Raw genomic sequence first — 10407 nt, forward strand, 5'->3', positions numbered from 1 at the left:
CTGCACAGCAGTGTTCACCATCCGGCAATAGACCACATCTGTAACTTGACAGCAATGTCCTGTAAATGCTTTAGGTCTGTGTCCTTCTTCTTTTCTGAGAACTTTGACGGTAATGTTTGCTCGCCGAGGGTAGAGATAGGGAGAATGACGCGCCCAAGTAAGTGTGCGCCACTGCAGCCATAGACAACACTTTTTGGATGCGTCATTCTTCCTAGCTCTCATCCCCGCATCCAAAAATCATCCGGTTTTAAAAAACCAAGATGGCCATATATGCCAAACTCTGGGCTTCAATGTTAACCCACAAAACAGTGGGTGACGTCACTGCTGTGGGGCTAGCAGGACTGCTGTCATATTTGAGGATTTGAGCAAATTCAAAATATCACACACACACACACACACACACACACACACACACACACACACAGACCACCCATGAAGCAACAAAGAACCATTTCCTCTTCTCTGACTACTGGGCCTATTTGAAGCTACTTTTGCCAGCCTGCCCCCACCACAAAAGGGGCCCAGTTCCTATTCAGCAGTTAACGAGGACAACAAACTGGAGGAGCCATTGTTTCTGCTCCTCAGCCCCTGTCACAAAGGTTATTGTTGCCGTCAATCAACCTGCTCGTTTCCACTCCTGCCTAACCCCATCCAACATCACCAGGCCCGTGACTGCTTGCTGGGGTAAAATGTTTAAGTCCCTGATTGACTGATGAGTGGTCCTCCTTAAGTGGAGGAAGTCACCATCACAAAGTCAAGGGTTCTTCAACTTCAGGAGAATAAAATAGTCATCGAGCCAATTGGGATTCTTTACAAAGAACACAAAAGTCACCTCGGTTGCACTGTGGGTTTACTGAAAAATGCCTTCTGCCTCCACAAGTCACCTAGCTGACTTTTTATAGACACAAAGTCATTAGATGTATTGAAAAAAACTGACTGATGGTCAAACATAACTAGACATTTAACGATATCACCTTAGAATCTAGAAAACTGTAGGGGACATTTTCACACGTAATGAAGACATAAAATATTTAATTGATTTGACATGAAAGTAATTTGGAGAGGAAATTAAATTAACCGTTAGTTGCAGGCTTAATTTTCATTTCTGCACTACACAGTGAAAGAACTGCAACTTGCACCAGTGAAAAATACAAGCACCTTAAACCTTAAAAATACATTCAAATTCAAGGATTTCCAGCACCCGTACAAACCCTGCCAAAGGGCTTCAGTGCATTCTTTGTTTAGTAGTGCTGGAAAAAATCAGAACTTGGAAACAAAAACTTCAAATCTCAGATATTTGCAAACCGCTCAAGAACTCTGAATCAATGCTATTTTGTAAATGGAAAACCCATAAACCTTCATAATTAGATGATAGTAGCCGAAAACAAAAATATATGGAAAACTAGAGGGAGGGGGTCAAAATAGCTGAAAAAAATGTGAAAAGAACCAGACGTTTGCTGTGCTGTGTTATATTCTTTCTCTAAATATGTGACTAATTATGCTAAGCAAAGAATGCTGGCGAGCACAACAACTGAGGCCATTCACTGCAAGACGGCGACAGGATGTCAACATTGGTACAATGGGTGGATATAGAGACAGAGAAAAACACAGGTGAACTAAAAGAGGACAAACTTAACTTGCAGCCACTTCCCAGCCACTGTGTGTGCGCTGTATCTACAACATGATTAAAGCCTCACTGCTCAACCACCTCAAAATAACCATTATTCGCCTAATTAGCTTACACTGACATTTTATTAGGGAACACACACAAAAGAAAAAGGGACAACACAAGACAAAGAAAAAGCTCAGGACTGCCGGACACTAAATCACTATCTTAAACACAAAGCATTCCCGTCTTTCCAATCTTCCCTTCATTGGGGGGTTTTCAGAGGATTTGCTAAAGCTGTACATTTTGCAAAGCAGATTTTTCCTTTTGGATGTTGGAGGTGCTGTTGAAAACAGCCCCACAGATTGCATTGTGCTGACTGAGGTACAGTACAGATAGCAAAGTGTCCAGGACTGGGAGAGGGAGGATTGTGGCGTGAGCTTCCTTTTATCCTGGTTCAATGGCTCAGAGAAAAGGGTGATTAGTTTGTCCCATCGCAAAGTGCTGCCACGTCTTTGGTTACAGAGATAAAAGCCCCACCTCACGTCAAAGAGAGCAGCCATTGTCACGCGAAAAGAGAAAACAACCCCTCAGCTACTTAAGTGAAGCGAAACATTGGGCAGTTCTGAGGAATGTATCTTTAAGACATTTCTTTATAAGTGTTTTAAAACAAACCAGACTCATTGTAGAGCAGATACCCTGATGCTTCTTTGTATAATTTAATACCGTTACCTTCTCCCTGAAAGCAAAACAAAGAGCTCTTTGAAGATAGCATAGATGCCATAATAAGACACCGATGACACATCCAGGAGATCTTCCCACGTTTCACATCCCAGTCACATCCCATCACAGGACTGTTCCAGACAGTAATGGGCCTGTACTGGGGGTGTCAGCGCTGGCCATTGAGTGTACAGGTCAGTTCCAGGTAAGGCAATGAGAGCAAGGAAGTGGGAACTTTCTTGTCAGTCAACCGGACTGGGGACAAACTGTTTACAGGAAGGCTTTGCCAAGGGTTTGTCTATGGTATGCAGGCAATGCGCTCTGGATCACTGGCTGTAAAATCCCATCAAAGGAGGCTCCTTGGTCTCAGCAGTGAGAAGCTAAGCTTATCCACAAAGAGATGAGAACCTGACAGTCCCAGTGAGACCAACAGACCTTCTTTTCCATACAAGGATTGGAATTATAGAGGGGAAATTCATAGTTGTTTTGCTTTGTCCTTTTTGTGCATATCAGCAGGTGGTCTCTCCACCATGACCTAATGGGTATTGTTTTGGGGGCCATAACAGTGATTGGTTGGGGTAAACACTGGATGGGCTTGTCTGTTTTCAAATCCATATTGCAATCCTCTGACCTGCACAGCCATGTCACACCTCAGAATGAGAAGAGTGGCATGACTATATGGAATAGAGACAATATTTGAATATAGGAGCACAGCTTGATGGGGCCGTTTAAAGCTTTAATGTACACGTATCAAGCCAAGTAAAAGCAGGCTATCTATCATCCACTACAAGAGCGCTACAGAGCCATTGCCTTATCTAAATAGTAGTAGTTTTTTTGCTGAGTGTAGAACAAGATACTACAATGCAAACCTTGTTTCAGAGTGACTGTCAACACTCTCAACACTTGAGATTTTTTTTCCCCCACTGTCCACATCTAAACCTTGTGGGACAGTTGTATCAACACAAGTACTGTGGACATGGCATTGACTGATAACATTTGCTAAGGAGTCTGGATGGGCAAAGCATCTCTTGCCCCTTGACCTTTTTCAGAAAACCATTCGTTCAGAGGTCTGTGCCAAGGGTGAGGTGATGCTTGAAGTACCCTTTCAGCAAAAAAAAAAATTCCTTTTAGTAAGCAAACCTAACCTTAAAACCTGATATATGATCCTTTTTTTACTTTAAGGATAGAAAGTACTTACGATACAGACAGCCCGCTTCTCCGTTAAGTTGAGACCATCCAGGGCAGCACTTGTACACAGTCTGATAATCCTGTCTGTACACCTGTCTGTAGGCAGTGTAGTATGCTGTCCTGTTATTGTGAGAAATATTAAGTTAAAAACTAAATAAACAAATAAAGCTATACAAAAACTGACAACACACAATAGCAGTAGCATTCCATTGTTAAACAGTATGTGTGTGAGTGAAGAGTCATATAAACATAGGGATTCTTGGACAATATTTGGCACATATGATTTATAATGCGCCATGTGGTTCAATAACACTAGATTAGGAAAACAACAAACGTGTAATGTGAGCAAACAACTCCCACTCCTTAGAGTAACAGAGTAACATGCAGTAAAATTTGCAGCAAACATTTTCCCAGACTTTTAAGGCGACATTTTGAAATGTGTGACTGGCAGACTCAACTTCAGAAAGCGGTGCATTTCCCTGTACTTTGGCACCCCTCTCATTGCTCCATAGCCATTACGAATCGTGGAAACACGTTTTGTTTTTGACAAGTAATTGTGGCCTTGGTTGCCTTCAAAGCGACCTTTGATTTTGTAACACGGTAAATAACGCTGGGAAAGCGAGCGTAAGCAGCGAAGTGATAAACTCCTAAAATAGAGACAGGCTAAAATGCTATATTAGGACTCTCCTTCAAAGGAAATGCTGGCTGCAAAGACGCCAGTGAGTTAATGACTGGTAACCCGGATGAAATGGAGCTACACCTTGCAATTAACTGTATGAGAGTTTCAAAGCTGGGATTACAAAACAAGAGCAAAAGAGAATGAGAGAAAAGTGGAGGTCAGGGAGATAATCTTGTTTGATACCGTTTGGAGGTGGAGTCAAATAAAGGATCATGCACTCTCTGGTAAATTCTTTTGGTTGCATGAGTCATAAAGACATAATTTATGCTTGCTCTAGCCAGAGCATAATGAGCAATGCACTACATCCCCTACAGGTGAAGATGGGAGCATTTGTACGAGAACAGAGTCAGAGGTTTAGACTGCAATCAACAAACACGTGTTTCTCACCTCCTCTCGTATCCCATGCACCATGACTGTCCCACACAGCCTTGCTTCCACACTTTAACCATGCGTGTGAAGGCCTGCACACACGGCTGCCTCTGGGCGACCAACGTCACCTCCCTCTCCACACAAACATTGGGCCTGAAACAAAAACCGTGGTAAAAATACTTCATGTTTTTACAGATGTACATAAGATGTCAGTGGGGCAATGTATGAATGCTGTGAGAAATGTTGTAACAAAGATGAATGTTCAAGCCTTGCATAGGGCACTTTCTAGTGGACTACGACATAATGTCTGTGAGGGCATTACCTGTGCTGAGGTGCTGCTTTTGATGTCTGGTTTTGGTATTTTTAAAGACTTAAGGGGAATTCCTCATACTTCACTTTTCAGAACGCTGAGCTGCACAAGATTCTACCAGTAGCTCAATCTAAACTCAGTATTCATGTCAAATGCGTTACCTGAAAGTATTTCAGAAGGCGGCATTGGCATGAAAGTGGCAAGAATTTTCTGTTAAAAAAATTGTTTTCATATCTTCCACCCAAAATGTAGTAAAACCGACATAAACGATCATAATCAGATCAGAGGAATATGAAGATAAAAACTTTTAGATGTAAGCCAGGTTTACTGGGAAACAGAGGGATATAATGGACAATCCCTGGAAGTGGTTACCACTTCCCTGCACAATATTTTCAAAATAAATGAATAAAACTAAAACATGTCACAATTTCCCAGACAATTCACAAGATATATTCATAATGTTTTCACTGGACATGCATGTTTTTACTTGTGACTGAAAGTCAGCAGAAGCAGGAGACCGTTAACATTTTTGCCCCCAGGTAGAACATGCTAAGCCTTCTTACTTTGATGTTTTGTCCTTCTAACACAAAGTCTGTGTGGGGTTAACAGGCAGGCCTGCCACTGATGTCTTTCACACCGTTTGGTGCAGTGCACAGAGGAGTCTCGTCAACAGCGCAACCTGATCTTTGAGACGTTTACTTAGTTGGTAAATCCAAGGACAGAAAAGAAATATCAGAATCTAAAGACAACATCCAGTTAATCATCTCATAAACAATAGATCACTATCACCCTCAGCTGTATACAATTACATGTAAGACCTTATTGTTAGTGGCAGGTAACAGCAGAGAATCTTCTCTAACATAATTCAAGCTCCATATCTATTTTTTTTTTGGGGGGGGGGGTAAGTTATAATTGTCTGGCTCTTCACTTTGAAAGGCTTCAAACATACTCTGACAGAGTTAGGAATGCAGTACAGAGTATACACAAGCGCTAATATATAATCACGTAAATTACAGTGATACTGTGCATAGAAGCCAATAAAGACCATGATGAGATGGCACAACCGTTAAATTAATCCTGTCATTAAGCTGCTTTGTGATACCTTTAGCAAAACAAACCTCACAAGCCTCAATTTTCTGCCTCTGCATGGTTGAGCCTTTGACACAAGTGTTTGCATGTGCAGGTGAACCAGCAGTTTTCTCCTACTCAAACTTCGAAGGGAACGTAAGGCTGTAAAAATCTCTTAGAAAAGATAAAGACTGAACATCATCCCAATCTGTGTACTGAGAAAAAATAAACTAACATCAACAGCCCTTAAATAAGAAAAAAATAGGACAAAAGGTTACTCACATAAAGGGTTGGAGATTGTTGGGGGTGCCATAGCGCAATGAACGAGCCTCTATAATAAATATTAGTAAAAAAGAAAAAATAACACTATCCATGTTGGTGTGTCTTGGATTAAAGTTTTAAAAAGAATTAGTGAATTTTTAGCAAAATCGTTCATGGGTATAATTCAGCCGTTTAACTATCAAAAAAAATAACAACAAAACAAAAATCAGATCGCTCAACGGAGAGAATCTTTAAAGGCGCGTAAAGGATCCTCCGCGTGGAAATGATCAGGACTTTACAAAAAACAGCCAGCCATCACATGCGAGGTGTTTTCTCGCTCTCAGCCAGTGTGTGTGAGTGACTGAAAACCGCAGCTCACCTATGCTTCGTCACGGCAGATGTAGGACTAACGGGCAAAAACGTGTGGAGGCTGAGCGCTTTCAATCTTTCCTCCATTGACCTGGTAATGATGGCAGGGGGGGGGGGGGGGGGGGGGGGGGGGGGGGGGGGGGGGCATTTATTATTCGGAGCTTCAGCAGCTGAAACACACACACACACACACACACACACACACACACACACACACACACACACACACACACACACACGTATTGGGTCTAGATTTGATTTAGAAACTATATTGATGTATAATTAAGAATTGAGCTTGAGTATATTTAGCTTACAAATGACTTTTAGATGGTGATAATCAATCGTTCCACCATTAATAGCTGTAAAAACAGCTCGTAGATCTGGGACATGAGAGCACGTGCAGAGAAACATCCGCGCATGTTGAAGCCATGACTCAAAGCAGAGAAACGTCTGCAGGAGGGAAAGTGCAAACCACTCATGCTAGATATAGAAAACCGAGTGATATATCGCCTGCGGCGCAACAGAGGATGTTTGGGGTTGAGTCTGAAGCAGCTAGTGGTCCCCCAGCAGGGCAAACAGCTGATGGTGGGTCACAGGGTCAGCCGCCAGGACCGACTAGTGCTGCTCTCCAAACAAAGCTTTCATTGCGCGCATGTGTGTTCATGACCCTAAAGAGTCCAGGGTCATCGGCGCTGTCCATGCAACCTCCGAGGTACCAGCAGGGCATGTTGTTTGAGTTAGATCAGGGAATCTGTAGTCTTCGCCAGACCCTCGGGACTCTCAGATCATCTGAGATATACGCTAACAAGGTGGGGACACTTATTTGAACTGCAACAACAAAATAACAAAATATTATGATAATCAAATGAATGTGTTAATGTTTATGCCATCATACAGTTTTTGAACTCGGCGCTGCTGCTGGATTAAGCAGTTTGAAAGCTCCAGGGTAAAAATCTACTGTTGGGCCCCTATATTCCCCCCACCTGCTGTGCTCTGTTGTCTCCAAGTAGGCTACTCCTCCAGTACATATAGCAGACTGCACAGTGACAAACCAGTAGTCCTATGAAAATAAGACACTGACTCAGACACAATATACCAAACAGCAACATGATTACTAGTGCATAAAATCCTTTTAACAAATATTATGAAAAAAAATTAATACAATTCTTATATAATATAAAGTCTTCATTCTAAGACAGGGTCTCAATATGTATAAACTATTCTCCGTGGTTTTTCATTAAGAAAAATAATGTATCCTATTTTTTGAAAGACTGAGGCTCTTTGATCATGTCTGATCATGATCATGTCTCTGATCTAATCATGGCTATCAATCATCAAAATTGTCATCTATATACTAATACCACACCCAGGAGTGTGTGGGATATAAAAAGTTAGTAAAAAACTTATTTTTTACTATTTATTATTATATAGAAAATCATTGTATTGGTCAGCACTGCACCAGTTGATTGGGAGTGAGGTTAAGTGGCTTTTTGGTTGTAGATTTGACCGCTCTACGATAATGTCACATCTTCTAAGTAACTTCTTGAAGTAATGGAGTGGGGACATGATGTCATCCGTTTGTGGAGGTGTAAGTGTAATTACTCCAGGAGTATAAATTGGGTGTAGACCAGTATTCTCAAACCTGATTCAGGGGTGAATTATTCTGTCCCTGTCACTTCCGTCAAACTCACTGCCCTATCAGCGTATATGTCTGATCCTAACTGGGATTAGGCTTTATTTCACCATAGTATGTTCCTGCAGACATTTCATTTCAGTGGATCTCTGGACTGCATATTGCTGTATGCACAACAAAACATACTGTATATAAAGTATATACAGTCATATTCATCCCATACAGTCTAAAGAGAAAAACCCATATTTGCTGACACCTTGTGGTTTAAAATAAGTGGTTCAAAATTTCTTGTAGTGATGCAGATGATGCAACGAAGAGACTTGAACAAATATTAACATGCCTAAAACAACAAGTGGTCACAGAAAACGAACTTTGCACTGCTTCAATTACAGCCAAGCAAAGAAGCCCAACAGCTGTTCAGTAAATTGATCAAATATTCCTTTTTTTAATTTTGTTAAATACATTTACAAGGCTACTTCCTTTTCACCACTTCAAAAAACCTTAAATCACAGGCTAGCTGCTTTTCTGTAGCATGCAGTGGGTAAAAACAGGAAACATGTGCACACTTAAAAATGTGCTCACATATTTGCCGAGATATGTGGCTCGTCGAAATATGTCGTCTCAAACTAAACGGCCTGTTACCTTACTGGGAACTATGTCATTGGGTGATCCAGCCAACGCTGAGCAGAGCCTGGAGATGGTGAAGACTTTCCTGGACAGGGGACACAGCCATGTGGACACAGCCTTCATGTATGTGGACGGGAAGTCAGAGACAGCCTTAGGGGGCATGAATCTTCCTAAAACAGGTAATGTTATATCATAGGAACCTGATGTGTGCCACTGCATGCCAAAGACATTTGTTTCAATATACTTGAAGTAAACAATCATGCTTATTTTACAGCCAAAAGTTAATCCTTATTTCAGCCATTGAAAAGAAATTTGTATATAAAAACAACAACAAATTTGGTCACCAGAGATCCCTGACCTACGGCAGTGGCCAAAGACCACAACTTCACTATTTTAACAATGTGGACAGGATGGAGTCCGTGAGTAACTCAGTCAGTCAGTCAGTCAATGCGGGACATTCACCCTTATAGGCCGGTTCCCTACACTAAAGGGTCCAGCAGGATCTAACAACCTCTAAACTGTGAAATAAGACAACCAAGTCAGTTCTTTGGTGCGTTGCCTGGATCAGAAAACTGGGAGATTGTAATTTCGTTTTCTTTTACTGTTCAACAAACACATGATTTTTCTCATACTCAAATATGGAAATTAACATATAGCCCCTTCTATTTACATTCTTCATTCTACAATCTTCTCATTGCGTCAGATTTATAAATCTGCTTTTAAAAAAAACACATACTGACTAAAATGAGTAAATAGCCTAAAACATAAAAATGTAAAAATATAGTATATAAAAACAGTTCTCTGATAACGCATTCAAAAATCTCCCAAATTGGTCTGACTATAAGTCCAACCAAAGACAATTAAAGAAATGGAACAACAAATCCCGTTGCTCTGGACAGAGACCAGTGAAGGATTTTAGAAGCACTTTTCCGGTGAGAGCTGAGCGTTACTGCGCAACCTCCAACTGAGTTTGAAGACGTAGATGTGACGTGAGAAGCCTGTCTGAAAGTTGTAAGTCTTCTGAGATATCTCTATCATTCTGAATCTTGCAGAGAATGAGAGTGTAGGTATATGTTAGAAAATAACATAGTTAACTAGTTATCATTAGTAATTAAACCTAAACAGCTGATGTAAGTCAAAACTGCCTGCGAGGTTATCCTGTACTGTTTGGTAATTCCTCTACTATGCGACAGTAAGTCGTTTGGTTATGAAGCAATTGTTGAGCATACGAATTGTAGCTCCTATGGCGCCATTTTAATGCTACCAAGCACTCACCCACCGTTAGCATTCCATTGACTGCCATTCATTTTGCCACCACTTTGACGAAAAATAACTTTACATCTGAAAAGTTTCATCATTTTAATTGTTGCTACAGCCTAAAAGTACTTACAGTCTGACCGTGGAATATAGTCTTTTTTAACATACATAACTTTACTATTGTAACAGTCATTAAGATAGCTGTTTGCCAAAAACACCCTGTAAATGACAGACTTTTAATACAGTGTTTCTGTGTGACAGTCAGCATAGCAACCAAGGCCAACCCCTGGGATGGGAAGACGCTGAAGCCAGAGAGTGTG

At 41.1% G+C, this 10407-nt stretch overlaps 2 protein-coding genes across 5 annotated transcripts in view; one reads left to right on the forward strand and one right to left on the reverse strand.

Moving 5' to 3' along the window:
• megf6b (multiple EGF-like-domains 6b) overlaps positions 1-10407 on the reverse strand; it is a 63198-nt gene that overhangs the window by 50917 nt on the left and 1874 nt on the right. For 2 of the 4 annotated variants that reach the window (XM_034869077.1, XM_034869073.1), the window contains exons 1-3: positions 6223-6653; positions 4581-4715; positions 3525-3634 (exon numbers count right to left, since the gene is read on the reverse strand). In XM_034869077.1, the coding sequence (XP_034724968.1) occupies positions 3525-3634; positions 4581-4715; positions 6223-6314 (337 nt within the window). In that variant the 5' untranslated portion in view covers positions 6315-6653. Of the gene's footprint in view, positions 1-3524; positions 3635-4580; positions 4716-6222; positions 6654-10407 lie in introns of those variants that run through there. The other 2 variants (XM_034869074.1, XM_034869075.1) reach the window with 2 other exon arrangements.
• akr7a3 (aldo-keto reductase family 7, member A3 (aflatoxin aldehyde reductase)) overlaps positions 8560-10407 on the forward strand; it is a 10260-nt gene continuing 8412 nt past the window's right edge. Inside the window, exon 1 of the mRNA XM_034869110.1 lies at positions 8560-9009. Within this exon, the coding sequence (XP_034725001.1) occupies positions 8736-9009 (274 nt within the window). The 5' untranslated portion in view covers positions 8560-8735. The remainder of the gene's footprint in view (positions 9010-10407) is intronic.

This window comes from Etheostoma cragini, chromosome 4 (assembly GCF_013103735.1).
Source record: "Etheostoma cragini isolate CJK2018 chromosome 4, CSU_Ecrag_1.0, whole genome shotgun sequence".
In the NCBI taxonomy this organism is placed as follows: Eukaryota; Metazoa; Chordata; class Actinopteri; order Perciformes; family Percidae; genus Etheostoma; species Etheostoma cragini.